Source organism: Nomascus leucogenys, chromosome 16, assembly GCF_006542625.1.
Source record: "Nomascus leucogenys isolate Asia chromosome 16, Asia_NLE_v1, whole genome shotgun sequence".
Taxonomy (NCBI): Eukaryota; Metazoa; Chordata; class Mammalia; order Primates; family Hylobatidae; genus Nomascus; species Nomascus leucogenys.
In genome coordinates this window covers 64371693-64389959 of record NC_044396.1, presented here as the reverse complement: position 1 = coordinate 64389959, position 18267 = coordinate 64371693, and the positions used below count along the sequence as shown (strand labels likewise).

At 33.6% G+C, this 18267-nt stretch overlaps 1 protein-coding gene across 2 annotated transcripts in view; it reads left to right on the top strand.

The window, feature by feature from the left end:
- Positions 1-18267, top strand: part of CSMD3 (CUB and Sushi multiple domains 3) — a 1213340-nt gene that overhangs the window by 1017280 nt on the left and 177793 nt on the right. The window contains exons 33-35 of one of the 2 annotated variants that reach the window (XM_003256134.3): positions 9338-9451; positions 9955-10050; positions 11631-11834. In XM_003256134.3, coding sequence (XP_003256182.1) covers positions 9338-9451; positions 9955-10050; positions 11631-11834 — 414 coding nt within the window. The remainder of the gene's footprint in view (positions 1-9337; positions 9452-9954; positions 10051-11630; positions 11835-18267) is intronic. The other variant, XM_030795533.1, reaches the window with a different exon arrangement.

The window sequence follows — 18267 nt, the reverse complement described above, 5'->3', positions numbered from 1 at the left end:
TACTGATTTTAAAAATTCTGCCTTTCTGATGCTTTTGAAAGTAAATTTTCATAATACTACACTTTATTTATTTTTCATAAAATTGAAGTTTTAATTGCACACCTTGTAATAATCTTTAAATGATAAAGCCTTTAAAATCATGATATCCAAGTGGTATAACGATCCCAAAATGCAAATTTGTAGCTATTCATACAATAAGTACTTTCACAGTTCAGAGTATACAGTATGGAGGGCAAACAGTTCTGCACAGTATATGTTACTGATCTAAAAGGGAAGCGTTTTGAATTCATGAAAATGTCTAATATTTTGTCTTAAAATATTCATATGAGATGAAAATATGAGTCAGAAATTCACATAGAAGTAGCCAAACATTATGAGAGCTTGTGTTACCAACAGTAATTTTTTTATGATTTCACACATAGTGAAATATAGTACTCTACCCATCTTCGATTTGAATCTTCTTTATTTCTGTTCTGTCAGTACTATGGATGCACATGTGCATTTTCATCTGTGCTGGGTTGGTAATAAAATGAAAATTGAGCAAAACAGGGGTGACACAATTTTTAACAAGGTGGCAAACCAGCTCAGTTCCTAATATAGGCATCAAAATAAACCCTAAAATACAAAACAATGTGTAGATTTTGCAAAAGGAGTAATAAGCGTGTTGAGAATCAAGCTGAGATCTAATAGGAATTTATGATATTTTCCAATTTCCTTTTCTGCACCGACTTCCTTCTATGTGGAACTATTTCTTTTGTGATGAAGTTTCAGTGACTTTGAAACAGAAGGAATTAAGATTGAGGGAGTAAACAAAAACAAAGGTAGAATGCACTCTCACCTTGCTCCCCTTTTCTTAGCCCCAAAAGAAAGCTGATAATTACATTTTCCTTTTTCATCCAAAAGGATAGAATGTAAAATAAAGTAGACAAAGAAATGCATAGCCATCTTGAAGTCTTAAGACAAATTAAGCTTGATTAAAATAACTGGAGTACTCATCTCACCCAGGCAGTTCTATCATTTTTACTAAATACTGATGTATAGAAAGCAGACAATGAAAGAGGATATGCTCACATAAAAGTTCAATTAAATTTTGCCTATCAGTAAGTTTTCTGACTGAATTAGTAGCATATATATTTACAAAGCTGAGTTACTAGTAATGGTGTCTAACACTTATTACTGCTTCACGTGCTATTTAAAATGTTTTACAAGTATTAATTTATGTGCTATTCACATCAATCCTAGGAGGGAGGTACTTTTATTATCCCTATTTTACAGATGAGGAAACTGAGGCTTTCCCATGTGGTTAATCCTGGATTAAGTCCTTGAGAGTCTGATTCCAGAAATTGAATGCTTAACTCTTTATTAGGCAATTTTATGAAATAAAATTTCAGACACTAAGTTGGTCATTTGAAAACATTAATCTTCCTAAATCTGCTCAGCTATAAGTGCTGATAATCTTTAGGTTGCTTCATCCATTCTTCTATGCAACAAAGAGGGCTTGTCATTTGGCAAACTTTGGCACTGTCATTGTCACCATTCATTAATTTGGCACTATCCATCTGACTACTAGAGTTGCTTCCAGAGAGACCTGCTGCCCTTACTCCACCAAATTTGAAGGCTTTTATATCAAAACAGGTTTAAATCCAAGCTGAATTCACTATAACCTCTTAGATATTTTAATTTTAACTCTCCATCACCTTCTACGTAGGAGTTGAATCTCTTCCCTTAACCATGCCCAAGTCTAAGCCTCAGTTTTTTTTTTCTCACACTGTCATGCCATTAGGATACTCAGAGAATTATTCCCCTCTGAGAAAAAAAGACAAAAAAATTGAAATATTAATTTGCATAAATTCAATTTTCATTTTTAATTCAATAACTCCAATCTTGATCATTGAATTATGGTAATCATGTCAATATTTGTTTCATTATCCTCATCTGAAGTTAATTAATTGCTAAATCAGTGAACCTCTATATAATGTAACAGCTAGTTATTTTGACAGCTCAAAAATTAAAAATGACTTAAAAAAGTTTCTGGTTTGCTGAGGCAGTTTTAAAAAGAAATCATTAATGTACTTGTTAAAGAATATAAGAATAGCGTATTAGTCCATTCTCATGTTACTACGAAGAAATATCCAAGACTGGGTAATTTATAAAGGAAAGAGGTTTAATTGATTCATTGTCGTGAATAACTGGAGAAGCCTCAGGAAACTTACAATAATGGTAGAAGGCAAAGGAGAAATAGGCAGTTTCTTCGCAGGGTGGCAGGATGAAGAGAGAGCCAGAAGTGGAAATACCAGACACTTATAAAACCATCATATCTCATAAGAACTCACTCACTATCATGACAACAGCTATGGGGAAACCACCCTCATGATTCAGTTACCTCTCACTGGGTCCCTCCCAGTACACATGGAAATTATGGGAACTACAACTCAAGATGAGATTTGGATGAGGACACAGCCCATGGTCCCTTCCAATCTCATGCCCTCACATTTCAAAACACAATCATACCTTTCCAACAGTTCTCCAAAGTCTTCATTCATTCCAGCATTAACCCAAAAGTGCAAGTTCAAAGTCGCATCTGAAACAAGGCAAGTCCCTTCTACCTATGAGCCTATAAAAGCAAAAGCAAGTTCGTTATTTCCTAGATACAAGGGGGTAGAGGCATTTGGTAAATATACCAGTTCCAAATGGGAGAAATTGGCCAAAACAAAAGGGCTACAGGCCCCATACAAGTCCAAAATCCAATAGAACAGTCATTAAGCCTTAAAGTTCCAAAATGATCTTCTTTGACTTCACATCTCACATCCAGGTCACACTGATGCAAGAGGTGGGCTCTGTCAGCCTCGGGCATCTCCACCCCTGTGGCTTTGCAGGGTAAAACCCCCCTCCTGGCTACTTTCGTAGACTGGCATTGAGCATCTGTGACTTTTCCTGGTGCACGATACAAGCTGTCAGTGAATCTACCCTCTGGATCTGGAGGATGGTAGCCCTCTTCTCATAGCTCCACTAGGCAGTGCCCCAGTGGGTACTCTGTGTGGGATCTCTGATCCCATAGTTCCCTTCTACAGTACCCTAGCAGAAGTTCTTCATGATGGCTCCACCCTGAAGCAAACTTCTTCCTGGACATCCAGACATTTCCATACATCCTCTGAAATCTAGGTAGAGGTTCCCAAACCTCAGTTCTTGACTTCTGTGCACCCACAGGCTCAACACCATGTGAAAGCTGCCAAGGCTTGGGACTTGCACCCTTTGAAGCAATGGCTCAAGCTATACCTTGGTTCCTTTCAGCCACTGCTAGAGCTGAAGCAGCTTGTTGCAGGGCACCATGTCCTGAGGCTGCACAGACCAGGGGAGCCCTGAGCCAGCCCAGGAAACCATTTTTCCCTCCTAGGCCTCTGGGCCTTTGATGAGAGGGGCTTCCATGAAAGTCTCTGACATGCTCTGGAGACATTTTGCCTATTGTTCTGGGGATTAATATTTGGCTCCTCATTACTTATGCAAATTTCTGCAGCTGACTTGAATTTCTTCCCAGAAAATGGGTTTTTATTTTCTATCACATGGTCAGGCTGCAAATTCTCCAAACTTTTATGCTCTGCTTCCTCTTGAATGCTTTGCAGCTTAGTAATGTCTTCTGCCAGATACCTTAAATCATCTCTCTCAAGTTCAAAGTAAGTTCCACACATCTCTAGCACAGGGGCAAAATGCCACCAGTCTCTTTACTAAAGCAGAAAAAGAATCACCTTTATTCTAGTTCTCAATAAGTTTCTCATCTCCATCTGAGAAAATCTCAGTCTGGACTTCATTGTCCATATCACTATCAGCATTTTGGTCAAAGTCATTCAACAAATCTTTAGGGAGTTCCAAACTTTCCCACATCTCCCTGTCTTCTGAGCCCTCACAACTTTCCAAATTCTGCCTCTTATCTAGTTCCAAAGTTGCTTCCACATTGCTGAGGAGGCCTTGGGAAATTTACAATCACAGCAGAAGGCAACGGGAGAAGCAGGCGCCTTCTTCACGTGGCGGCAGCACAGAGTGAGAGCCAGCAGGGGGAATGCCAGATGCTTATAAAGCCATCATATCTTATGAGGACTCATTCACTATCATGAGAACAGCAAAGGGAAAACGACCTCCTCGATTCAGTTACCTCCCAGGGGGACATGGGGATTATTGGGATTACAATTCAAGATGAGATTTGGGTGGAGATGCAGCCAAACTGTATCAAATAGACTATTCAGAAGTATCAAGATAGGCATAGGAACTACTCTGATGGGTTTCGCAGTAGAGAAGAGAGATTGAGCCAACTTCAAATATAACAAGAAAAAGTGGGAATTTATAGACAAGAAGCAGGATGGAGGTCAGTAGATGGAAAATTATTAAGAGGAAACATCAGGGATGAGGGGGATTCTGGCTAAACCACGTTAACAGGACTGTTGGTGAAAGCAAACTAGGGTGATCAGACGTCACCTGGGGGATGGTGGAAGTGAGAGGATAATCAGACATTGAGGGAAGGGGGTTTTGGCTAAACCAGCTCATTAGGATTATTGTTAAAGTTAGACAATGCAAAGACAGACACAGAAGTAAAGTAGTCAGGGCCTAATTGGGAAGAGGATTCAGAAGAGCCTGATTAAACATTGGTCAAGGAGAGACTGCTAGCAGCGGTAGAACGTTTCAACCATATTGCAGATTAGAGTTGAGTGGAAAAGGGAGCTTTAACTTCTTGTTGTTCTATGTATTCATGTTCTAAGCAAAGGCCCTCCCCTGTGAGCACTAACCCATTTTAGTGCGTTACGACATATTCCAGGCACCCACTATACTGTTTCCACAGTGATGCTTTCAGGGTAACTGTTGGTCTGTAGTGAGCATTCTGCCAGTTATCTATGCGAATGCTCAAGAGTTTCTTTATGCCGTCTTAGACACTGTCATCATTTATTGATTTACATTTGGGATGGCTTAATTAAGCAAATTGGATAAAGTCTCAGGAATTAAATGAATGTGACCAAAGGAAAAAGGATTCGACAGGGTTTGATAGAGAATAGGAAACAAATGCTTATTGAAACAATTAAATGAAAATTTATGTTATGCAAACCTTCTCAGTCAATGGAACCCTACCTCTCAATCTTATTTGGATGTGATACTTCAAAAATTAGATGTCAAATAAAGCTTGCTTTGTCTACAAGAAAGAGTAGATAGATACACTGCTTTGTCTCATTCTGAATTTATTCATGGGGGAGAAAATGAATTAGGAAAATATTTTAAAATTGGGATAAAGGTTATAGCAATGTGATATGAATTAGTTTTTCCTCTAAGTGATTTCTCCAGACTTTTAAAGTGATTTTTTAAATCTAAGTTATAGATTTATTAAAAATGTGGTCGAGAACTCCACGAATGTTACCCATTAGAGGTTAGTAGATGCGTTGCTTTGAAGAATGGATTTAATTGATCAGTATAGCAATACTCTTCATGGAAAGATGTACCCAAAGTGCCGTATTGTTGGTTTATAATGGTTTAAAGTATGTTGGCTAGCCTAACATATTTTCATAGGTGGAATAAAGAAAAGCTGTCACATCAATAAACAGAAATATAATTAACAGAGTTAAAGAGCAGAGACCCTGTCTGTACTGGTCACTGTCTTAACCCTAGCATTTAACCCAGTTCCTGGCACATCACAGAGTCAACTAATGCTGGTTGAATTAATAAACTCTATTCTAAAATACAATGTATGAAAATATAATAGGCTCAGATATAATTTCAGGCATAAAAACTAGATAATTTGCATAGGTTTATTTGTACAGATATTTTTTATGTTTGCTTTTATCTTACTGGTTTCCTTTTTCTCCTTTTTTCTAGCTTACTACAGTATATATACCACTATAAAAATTGATTTTTTCAACAAAAGAGATAAAAACATTTTCTTTAACATCTATTATGTTTAAAGAAGAAAAAAAATAGTAGTGTTTCCCTTAAGAAATAGCTTGATGTATACAGCTTACTCTTGTATCTTGAGAGCAAAATGCTTTTGAAATCTATATGCTTAAGAAAACAGAAAAGAAGCTTGGAGCTGACATGCAGGGAATTCTGTATCTGCTTGGAAATGAGGAAACAGACCATGGAGCTTGTAATCATGCAAAAGGCATAATCAGCACAGACTTGGGGTTAATTGTAGTCCTAGAAATAAAAGAGTGTTCCACCCATTGGATTGAGGCACCAGCATCAGGTCAGTGTTAAGAGGTAATTTTTAAAAAGAGCATCATTATGACTCTCATATAAATATAAAGGATATTTAAATCAAAAGTTTTATTTAACTCCCAGTTAAATAATGAGAAACCCAGTAAGATGTTACAATGGTGCAAAAGAGAATTCAAATAACCAAATAATAGATGGTTAATAGATAAATTAGATAGATCTGTAGATAAGATAGATAATCAGGAATGTTAAACTGAATTTACAAACAAATAGATGCATAGAGACAAAATAAATCTGTTCACTGGGCAGTAATCCATTGCATTATACCACATTCTCCATTTAACACAAGTAACCCAATTTGCTTACAAAAAAACAATAACCAGTAATCTTTTGAGCCACTTTAAAATCTCTTACACATTTTCCTTACATCACTTTCAACCAGGCAAATACCTTTGGCTATTCAGAACATTCTAGAATCAGAAGACCTACAGCTGTTTGCACCTTAAAAAACTAAATAAATTAAGATGTTTACAGACAGAATGGAGAAGCAAATCTGAGAGTCACCACTTAGTTCTTAAGACTTCTGACTGGGAGTATTTGGTTCATGATTATAATATATCAGTTTAATGAGACAATAGCTAATATGATAATGTGTGGGAAATCAGATCACTATGTTAGTGTTCTTCATTGTTCATACGACAAAATAGCTTATTATGCATGTACTTTGAAATTTTATCTTTACTGTAGTGATTCCGTATCCTCTCAGAGTAACTTTTTTCCTGGTGAAAGCTACTTTTAATTTAAAATTTCAATTGCCAATATTAATGCAGAGTTGATTGCTTTTAAAGAAAAGTGGCTCGCTCATTGCTTAATAAGGCAAGATTCAGCACTCTACTCCCCCATTCCTAGCTTTCTCAACTCTCCCAACTGAGTTAATAACTACAACAAATTACAAGCACAAATTATTAACACTTAAAAGAGCATGCCCTACAGTTTTCTATACTTAACATGATACAAAAATGTGGGGTTAGTGGCTGCATTATTAACAGTTATAGTCTCAACATATTCAGTTTAGAGGTAATGCAAAACTGTTTTATCTGTATAGAAACAATAATTGAGAAGAGGCCTAAAGGCAAAAAAAAAAAAAAAAAAAAAGATGAATTTTCTTTTTCTTTTTCCTCAGAAAAAGCTCTTGGATACCTGTGTATTTTAGTTGTTTCAAATGTTTGTAAATATAGTGGTTTGCAAGGAAATTGGGCATGTTTTCTAATGGAAAGAAAGAGTTAAAGGATGCTGTATTGTACTTTTTCTTAATGCTTTTCCAAAAAGCTGAGAGAAAGAATAAATTACATGCCAAGAGCCTTTTGGGGCAGTGTGCTTGATGTAACAAAATTCTCATGATTAGACTAACATACCATTTTTTTTTTTGGCTACTTTGTAAGGCAATGGCAATCTGCTTTATATAATAGAACCTTCTTAAGACATATTTGAGAACAGATCATCCAAACACTAATCTAAACAAATGCAAAAACAGAAAACAAAACCTTTCCTATATATATACATATATATATACACACATACATATATGTGTGTATATATATAGTACAATTCAACATCCTTTAACTCTTTCTTTCCATTAGAAAACAAATATATATATATATATCTATATATATATATATATATACATATTTGGAATATTTTGGAAGTAGCTTGGAATTTGGTGGAACAAATTTGGGATCTTTTAAAAAGGTCTGAATTCAAAACGTTTGTATGACTTGTAAACCATTAAAATAATTCACGGCATGTGTCTGGTTAGGTGGAAACATAAATTTGTATTCATGACTTCTAGGAAATATTTTAAGGAGGATTATTGACAAATTTTAGCACAGCAATGTTCAGAAACGTTCAAAGAAACATCGCTGTATCTGTTAATGTTTTCATTTTCTTTTACTCCACAAAGAACTGGACTGAGATCACCAGCTTATTTTTACAGGCCCAAAAACTATGTATAGCTTTGTTTACAATATTATATGTATACCTGAATTCATATGCAAAAGTAACCATGTTTCAAGTGAAATCGCCTGTTAGTATAAGGACCACCAGAGGATGTCCATAGCCTTCATTTGAGGTATAGAATTTGAATCAGCATTTGAAAAACATATTTGTATGTACTCATGGAATGAACAATTTAAATTCATGTGATTTCAAATTTATAAAAGTGACCTTGCTTTTGCGTTATTAAATTTTCATTAAAAATTACACTCTTTTAAACCCCACAATTTTACCAATGAAATATTTTAAGGATAATTTTTGTTACTGATTTTATTTAAAAAAAAACACAAAGCAAACTGATTTCTGTTCTTGAAACAGGTTCTTTATAGTTTTAGTTTGGGTAAATTCTGCATGTAAGTTTAGTATATAATTAAAGGATAAGTAAAAATGGAGTAAAAAGACACATCTGTAAAGCTCTGTTGGTATGTACTTCAGAACTATACTTACCATGGAAGAGCAATTATTTTGCAAAATTTTATGATATCTCAATTGCTGAGGAATCACAAATAATATTTCTTTATTTTGGCAGAAGATTAACAATAAATGTTTAGGAATCATTTAAAATTTAGAATGTAAATTAAACACTATACCTGAAAATAATCTCGCTAATCTTTTTCTAATGAAATTATTACTCATAATGGAATAGCATTTTTAAGGACAGTTTAAAAAATCCCCTGAATTAAAACTTTGTCTATCTTATCTAAAGGAGGAGGTAAAAAATTAGAAAAAGAGAAGAGAGTCACAAAGTGAAAAGAATCAAACCACCATTGGGAAAAGCCAAAAGTAGTTACTATAAAGTATTAATCATCAATTTTATGATTTCTGATCCAAATTAAATGCTATACTCATTTATATTTTTAAGAATTGTTGTTTTAAAATTTCATTGCTTTAGGTCATGGTCACTTCTTTTATGACCTGAAGTACATGTGTCAGTAATATCAACCAATTGGCACCTATCCTCTTTTAATGGTAGAAAAAAAATGACTATTATATTGTAATACTTTGTTCTCTCTCTCCTCCTCTTTCTATTTTTTTGTTTTTTGTTTTCGTTTTTGGATGGTTGGTGATTTGTTTGCTTCTCCGGGTTCCTGTTGATCAGTGGTGTTTGGCCAGTTTGTATTTTTCCAGACATCACTCCACGATGTTGTTGAGGTGTATGATGGGCCAACTCAGCAATCTTCTCTGTTATCTTCCCTCTCAGGATCCCATTCAGGTATCCTTTAATAGAACTGCCATGCATCAGTTACTGATTAAAGACTGATTTTGATTAGTATTGTAGTGAAAGTTGAGATTTATGTCATCCATATTAGAAATAAAGTAAACTGAAAATAGTATCATTTTTTTTTTCTAAAGAATAGAAACAAAATTAACTCAGAAGGTTGAGAAAAATACAACCAACTATTCTCTGGGATTGTAACCAAGTAAATAATATATTTAATCACTTAGTCTCTGATGTTTAATGTAATATAAAATATTTAAGAATTCTTTGAAGAATGAGGCAATATGTATAAAAATGTAATTAAAGCTTTCTGAGAAAAAGACTGCAATACAAGTTGAACCCAAAGAAAATACATTGGTAGTTGTAGGATATTTTAAAGTAATTTGATAGAACATAGATTGACATTTTCAAATGACAGTGTAACATTATAATATAATTTGTTAGGTTTACTGAATGAAAATTATTTATGATATCTTAGTGTTTGTTTTGTTGAGTAGGAGAATCACTTCCACTGAGTTCAGGTAATCAGATCACAATTCGATTTACTTCAGTTGGACCAATAACAGCTAAGGGATTTCACTTTGTTTACCAAGGTAAGTGACCCTGTAGTCTAGAAACACACTAAGGAATGATATCATTTTCCATGATGTATTCAGAGTTTTTGAATGATGAAATCCTCTAGATAAAAGTGTTTTTAAGCAGTTTTATTTTGTCCCCACCCCCATCACTAGATCACTATCACCTTGACCAAAGTAAACAAAATCTATTGCTTCCATCATCATTCTCAGTTTAAATGTCTGATTTTCCTTCCTACCCACATATTGTTTTCAAAACATCTGCTTTTTTTTCCTGAATATTCTTTACTATCTACATTTTCTATTTTCTAACAGTCTAGCACTCTAGACTATTTAGTCTAATTTAGTTTAGCACTCTAAAGATATAAAAATGTTGGTGCTGATGTACTTAAACATGCCAAGGAAATCAGTGTTCCATTCTAAAATTGTAGTGTCTTATTTTCTCAGGAGAATTAAAACTTTCTTCACAGTTATTAGGACTTTTGTGTAATTAGAAGTTTGTTTACACATTTTATTTCTTGCCTGTGGTAGACAACCTTCTACATTATCATTAAACCAAGTTAAGAGCCATTATTTGAAATATTGTCTTTAAAATATATATGGTCATATAGTAGTTAATCTCAAATGTATCTTGCACTTTATTCCTAAGAAATGTATCAACATTTGTGATTTGTTATTCCTATTAAACCCTCTTACCCCACTTACCAGTTGACTATAATCCTATACTCTTTTATGTTAAGTAGTACTTCCCCCTGGAAACAATGTGTGGTATTATGACTGTAAAAAGGCACTATAATGAATGGAATTATATTTACTCAAGTCGCATAAGAAGAATTAATCTATTTAGAATTCATCATATCATTTTTTGGGCTATTGTCAATCTCTTTAATCACATTTGTTATGTGTTTTAAAAAGAAAAAACATCCTGTTATCATTCTATTTTACTAAACCAAAAAAAAAAGGCACAATTAAAGGACATACCTATAAAATCTAAAAGCAATTTCAAATCTGATATTGTATGATTATTAAAGTAAAAACTTTTATTGTTGTTAATCTGTCTGACATATATTCTACCTAGTCCAAATGTAGTTATCTTTCTCAATAGCAAATGTGTTTGAAATTAAGTTTGTGAACATTCTATGAAACCAATAAAGTACTATTTGCTTTTGTAAAACCTGTTTTTAATTAAGAACCAAATACTGAAAAAAAATGTAAAATTATTTGATATAACCTGACACATATTTTTTGAACTTGTATTCTAAGTTTAAAAAGAAAAAAAATCTTTCAGTTTTCATCCCACAAATCACAAAATATCTAACTAAAACTACTTTGTAATATTAATGAGTTCGGTAAAACAAAAATCGTTGATGTTTAAAGAATCAAAAGTAAAACTGTTCTAATAAAAAACCTTGATGACAATAACAATATTTATTTTAAATTATATTTTATTCTGTCTGAAATTTAAAACTTTAAGAATGTATTCAAATTGTTAATTCAAGTTCTGATAAAAATGATTTCTCAAAAATGTGTTTAAACAACATTTTGAAATCTGTATTTGTCTACCATATAAAATTAAAATAAATAATATTTCTACACAGCTGTTCCTAGAACAAGTTCTACACAATGCAGTTCTGTGCCTGAACCAAGATTCGGAAGAAGAATTGGCAATGAATTTGCAGTCGGTTCATTGGTTCTTTTTGAATGTAATCCAGGATATATTCTCCATGGATCCATAGCAATTAGGTGTGAAACAGTGCCCAATTCTTTGGCCCAGTGGAATGATTCCTTACCTACTTGTATTGGTGAGTATATAAATTTGTATGATCTGTGATTATACATATTTTATATAAAAATTGGTTATCTTACATCTTTCTTTTTTAATTTCAGATCTAATAATTACACACTTAATTTTAAATAATAGGTATAATAGGTATGCTTTATATAAATATGAAAAATCAGTGGAGATTTGTTGCAATTGTCTTGGTGATGAAATCAATCAAAAAATTTGTGTTGAATTAGCTAAATAGTTTCCTCATTTACTGATTTATATGGATTTTTGTGGATGTAAGTAAACATATGTATTTCCAGGAACACAGAATCTGCTGCTACTAATGTGGGATTATAAAGCACTACTATCCTTTTATTTTTTTTATTTTTAATTTTTGTGGGTACACAGTAGGTGTGTATATTAATGGAGTACATGAGATATTTTGTTACAAGTGGGCAATGTGAAATAAGCACATTATGAAGAATGGAATATCTATCTCCTCAAGCATTTATTCATTGTGTTGCAACAATCCAATTATACTCTTTATTTTAAAATGTACAGTTAAGTTGTTATTGACTATAGTCACACTGTTGTGCTATCAAATGGTAGATCTTCTACATTCTTTTTTTTTTTTTTTTTTTTTAACTACAGTTCCCAGCCTCTGGTAGTCATCCTTTGAAATAAATATTATTTTTTATTTTTAAAAGTTTGTGCAAAGATTTCTATGCCAATATGTAAAGAATTCAGATGTCTTTTAAAAATCCAGAAGCCAACTTTTCTGGAAATATTTTGCTTGGTCATCAAAAGAATTAGAAAATATAAATTAATGTTTTGTTACTCTATTAGTTACAGATATGTATAAAAATATAAAATAATAATTTTTTTCAGTCATTCACAAATATAGGTGGTAATATTTTGAATGAGTAAAATGCATGTTAGCCAAAAATCTTATTGTTTCAAAGTTGTTTTTGCAATAGTATATCTAACTTACATTGGTAAATAGAATGTATACTATCTAAAATTATGGATATCTTAATAGTTTAGAATTTTATAGTATTTCAGGGTAATTATAATGACACTTGGCTTTTGTAGAGTTCCATAGAAAATATAGAAAGTAGGGAAATTACTCTCTTCTCTGCCCCAAGAACATATCTGGAAATTATTATTTTTTTAAAATTACATAATATTAAATTCAAAAAAGAGTGGTAAGACTTAATCTCAAATTACGAAATAATTCTAATGACTTGAGTTGTTTCTCATTAAAGTTATATTAGTATGTGATGTTAAAAATAAGATATATATATACATTTTTTTTTTTTTGAGAGAGAGTCTTGCTCTGTCACTCAGGCTGGAGGGCTGTGGCATGATCTCAGCTCCCTTGCAACTTCCGCCTCCGAGGTTCAAGCCTCCTGCTTCAGTATCCCGAGTAGCTGCGATTACAGGCGTGCACTACCATGCCCAGCTAATTTTTGTATTTTTACAAAATACAAAAGGGACCAGGTCTCACCATGTTGTCTAGGCTGGTATCGAACTCCCGGCCTCAAGTAATCCACCCGCCTCAGCCTCCCAGAATGCTGGGATTACAGGTGTGATCTGTGCCCAGCTGAAAATCATATTTTTAAAAATAAAAGATAAGCAACATTTTTGTTTTATTTTTGTTTTAATTTTAATAATCTTAATAGTCCACTCTCCATAGGGAAGAATGAGTGTGTATATTGACACATAAACAATCATAAATATATAAAATTACTTTTCAATAACACATTTTGCCATATGAAAGTGAATTATATTTGCCATTCTTATTTTTACCTTTTTAAAATACATTTGTTTACATGTCAGTTCATAGGTCATTAGAATAAAAAATAATTTTAAATTGTGAAATAACATAGAAGGTACATTCATTTCTACTGAGAAGATATCAAAGATAAATCTGTTGATAGGCATTCACAGGATATGTAATTTTTTTTTTTTTTTTTTTTTTTACGGAGTCTCACCCTGTCACTCAGGCTGGAGTGCAATGGCATGATCTTGGCTTACTCAACCTCTGCCTCCCGGGTTCAAGTGATTCTCCTGCCTCAGCCTCCCAAGTATCTGGGATTACATGCACCCGCCACCATGCCCGGCTAATTTTTTGTGTCTTTTAGTAGAGACAGGGTTTCACCATGTTGGTCAGGCTGGTCTTGAACTACCGACATCGTGATCCACCCCCCTCGGCCTCCTAAAGTGCTGGGATTATAGGCGCGAGCCATCGCACCCGGCCAGGATATGTAATTTTTATAGAATATATTTGCTTTAAGTAAAATACATTTTTTTACCATTTAAATCAGGACATTGTCAACAATTGTGCTAGGATAATGGTATAAACTGGGCTGTCACAAATAACTAGGAAGGATGGTTGGTCATTTGATTTCTCTAGGAATTTGATATCACCACACCCATCCCCCCAAAAAAATATGCCTAGCATATTTCGCAGTGCATTTTTTTCTTACAACAAATATTTTATTTTTTTCCATGACAATAAATGGAATCTGAACCATTCTTGTATTATTCTGTTATTTGTTGAATGAACACTTACAAAAAATAATTTAAAACACTAGAGGACTGTAAATGACTCTTCAATTTTCTCATCTTTTAGCTAAATAACCACGATTTCTGATTTCTGATATTTATAATTTTCTTAATGCCGCTATTTGCCGATCACATCATCTGAATATTTTTCTCTCCCTCACCCCACTGCCCCCCCACAACACACACAAATTCTTAGGTTGAAACCTAATCCCCCATGTGGGGATATTAAGAGGTGGGGCCTTTGGAAGGTGACTAGGTCTTGGGGGCTCTACCCTCAGGAATGAGATTAGTGCCTTTATAAAAGAAGTCTGAGGAAGCATATTCAGCCTTCCGCCATGTGAGGACACAGAAGGCACTGTCTGTGAAGCACTGAGCAAGCCCACACCAAACACTACATCTGCTGTCACCTTGATCTTAGACTTCTCAATCTTTAGAACTCTAAGAAATACATTTCTGTTGTTGAAAACTTACCTAATCTATGGTATTTTGTTATAGCAGCCTGAATTGTCTAAAAGAGCCCCATTCCATGATGAGTAATTTAAATACATATTTGATGTAATCCTCTGACAAATCTATGGAACTGTTACTTTTGGAATGTACAGATGAATAAACTGAGTCTGGAAGAGGTAAAATAGGTCTCTTTAAAGTGGCAGAGCATAGTAAGGGTTAGGGTGGAGGCAGGATTTAAAACTAAGTTTTTCTACCTTTAAACCCTAAATTAATAGATAGATTACTGCTTATCTTTGTGTTCCGACTTATAAGCTATTTCCCAATTACATTTCTGCCTCATTTATTATGCAGAATTGCTGACTCTATTAAAATACATTTTTGACAGTCCACAAATACAGGAGATAAATCAGCTGGACTTGATGTTCCACCTATCTTGTGCCTCCTAGAGAGCTAGGGTTAATACGGCAGAGAGATCTTCCTCTTAGGTACTTGTACTCTTATAAAGACAAAACAAACAATGTCCTCTTTTCTGAACCACAATACATACAACACAATACATTGACTTCATACTCGTGAAATGTTATAAATAACATTTATAACATTCTGAACTAAAGGAATCATGAGCTAAAAGAAATGTTTCTATATGTCTATGTGAAAATTAGTCATGCAATATGCATAAATCAGAAATTACATTGCTTGAAATCAGTTTAATAATTGAAGACAGACACATAATAATAACTCTCTTCAAAACTCACAGTAGATTTTTAAATCTTTTTCTATAATTACTAAGAATCATTATTTCTGCCTCACTTTCCCCAGTAATTATTTACATAATTTCTGTGTCAGTTTTAATATATTTATGTAGGTATTGACAGAAAATATCAATGCTGTAAAAATAAAAGGACTTAGATAAGTAGTTCTCTTCATTTAGTTTCATATAATCTACTGTAAAAACAGTAATATAATGACATGGAAATTCATAAACTTGTTCGTTAATCTTTAAATATCATCAAAAACCCTTTTATTCCTTTAGTTAGAGTGTTCAAAGAACCTACATATGCCAAGAACTGAAATGTAAATGTATGAATTAATCCTTAAAGGTTCTGTTTGTATATTTATCATGTTAATATGCTAATTAACATGAAAGGTTGTAAAGAATTATGTAAAATTGAGTGAAATCACCAGAGCTGGGAATTGTACTAAATTATCAGCACAAGAGTTGTGGGTGAACGTCTTGGCTTTGTCAACATGACTGATTTGAGGTGAGTTACAATAAGGTCCTGGAAAATTTACATAATCTCTGATCTTCAAATCCCATACCAATAAAACAAGAAAATAAGAGAACTTCATAGGTTCATTATGGCTAAATGATCAAAAGCCTTGGCTTAGTTCTTGGAACCTAGTAAGTACTAAAAAAAAAAAAGTTGTTTTTATTTTTGTCAAATAATCCACCACAAAATCAAGAGAGAAGATTCCAATTCTAAAAGTATTCGATGCAGAATATAGGACTTAATATGCAGTAATGATCAAGTGTTTGATACTATTGATTTTAATGTGTTGATATTTTATTTTTAAAACTATCTGAAGTCATTATATGGAAAATGTGCCTTCCACGGAAGATTTTTGCATTTTGGAAAAGGCTGAAAGCATTGTGTACTGTCATTCTTTCCAACTCTAATTTAGGATTCCTTGAATGTTTGACTTCTATTTGCATTTAAAATTTATAAGAAAGTTTAGGAAAAATGTGTTGATTTCATTGAAAATAATAGTAAATCTTTATTAAAATATACCATTTAGGAAGACAGTGAAAGTTCCACCAATTAATGCATTCCAGGTCAAATGGTTGAGGAGTATACTTAAAGAAATAGACATTTTGGTTTGTTTTCATTGTTGGCAAATTTTTTAACATAAAATAAAAACAAAATTAAAATAATTATTACTACAATTTTAATAGGCCTTGGAAATGTATATTTAACCAATGTTTATGCTCTGCTTTTCTTCTTACCTTAAAAATTTAAACATCACATTATCCAAAGAAATAAATTTTCTTATGTCCATGAAGACATGCAGATGAGACAGAGTTAGAAAGGGACAAGATATAGATGGGAGAAATGATCTGTCACATTAAAAAGTGAGAGAAAAGGAAAAATTAAAAAAAAAATAGCAAAATAGCAAGCGAAGAGAAGTGAGTGAAGAAAGAGAACATTTGAAGAGAATATTTGTGAAACATAGAACAGAGAATATGAAACTATAAATTTTATTTTGTTTTTATTTTTATTCTTTTTGAAATGGAGTCTTGCACTGTCACCCAGGCTAGAGTGCAGTGGTGCGATCTCCTGCAACCTCTGCCTCCCGAGTTCAATCTTCCCACCTCAGCCTCCCAAGTAGCTAGGATTACAGGCATGCACCACCATGCCTGGCTAATTTTTTTGTATTTTTAGTGGAGACAGGGTTTCACCTTATTGGCTAGGCTGGTCTTGATCTGCTGACCTTAGGTGATCTATCTGCCTCGGCCTCCCAAAGTGCTGGGATTACAGGTGTGAGCCACCAGGCCTGGCCCAAGACTAAATTTTAAACCATTAGCCATTTGTGTCTGAAACTGAAAAAAGCCGCTATTCTACATGATTATCACAAAGTGTTTTTGTATTTCAAATGTATCAATTGATTAATCCCAGCATTTTAGCCATCAAAAATAAAAAACTATATAAAAAGAGTAAGGTGATGCTATCCAACTAAGGATTTATCTTAGCAAGTACAGTAGCTAACACCAGGAACTAAAGCCTGTGAAAGACTTTAGGCTGTTATCTAGTCTATTACTGATATTCTACTTCAGGAGTGAATGCTTGTTTACTGTTCTCAACCTAGATTCAGCCAGAACTCACTTCCTACTTTTAGGGCAAAAGATGAGGCACACAGGAACCCACACCATCTCTCTGTCAGAGATCCAGCAGTCTGTAGTTTCCTGGGCTTTTTGAGAACCCTGACACTGCATCCATCAGGAGTCTTTAGATATAGAACAGACTACTTTTAATTTTGCATTGATTCTTGCTGTGGTTTAAATATTTGTTTTCCCCAATTTTTTGTGTAAAAATTCTAACCCCTAAGGTGATTGTATTGGGAGGTGGGGCCATTGGGAGATGACCAATGGGATTAGTGTCCTCATAAAAGCAACACCAGGGATATTTTCACCTGTTCTACCATGTGAGGACACAGCAAGAAAATAGCTGTCTGTAAACCAGGAAAAGGGCCCTCATCAGATGCTGAATCTGCCAGTGCTTTAGAAAACTTTGATTTCCCAGCCTTTACAACTATAAGAAATACATTTCTATTGTTTATAAGCCACCTAGTCTATGTTTTTTTGTTATAGTAGCCTGAACAGACTAAGACAGAAAATTGGTACCAGGAATAGGGTTCTACTGTAACAAAAACCTAAATATGTGGCAGCAGCT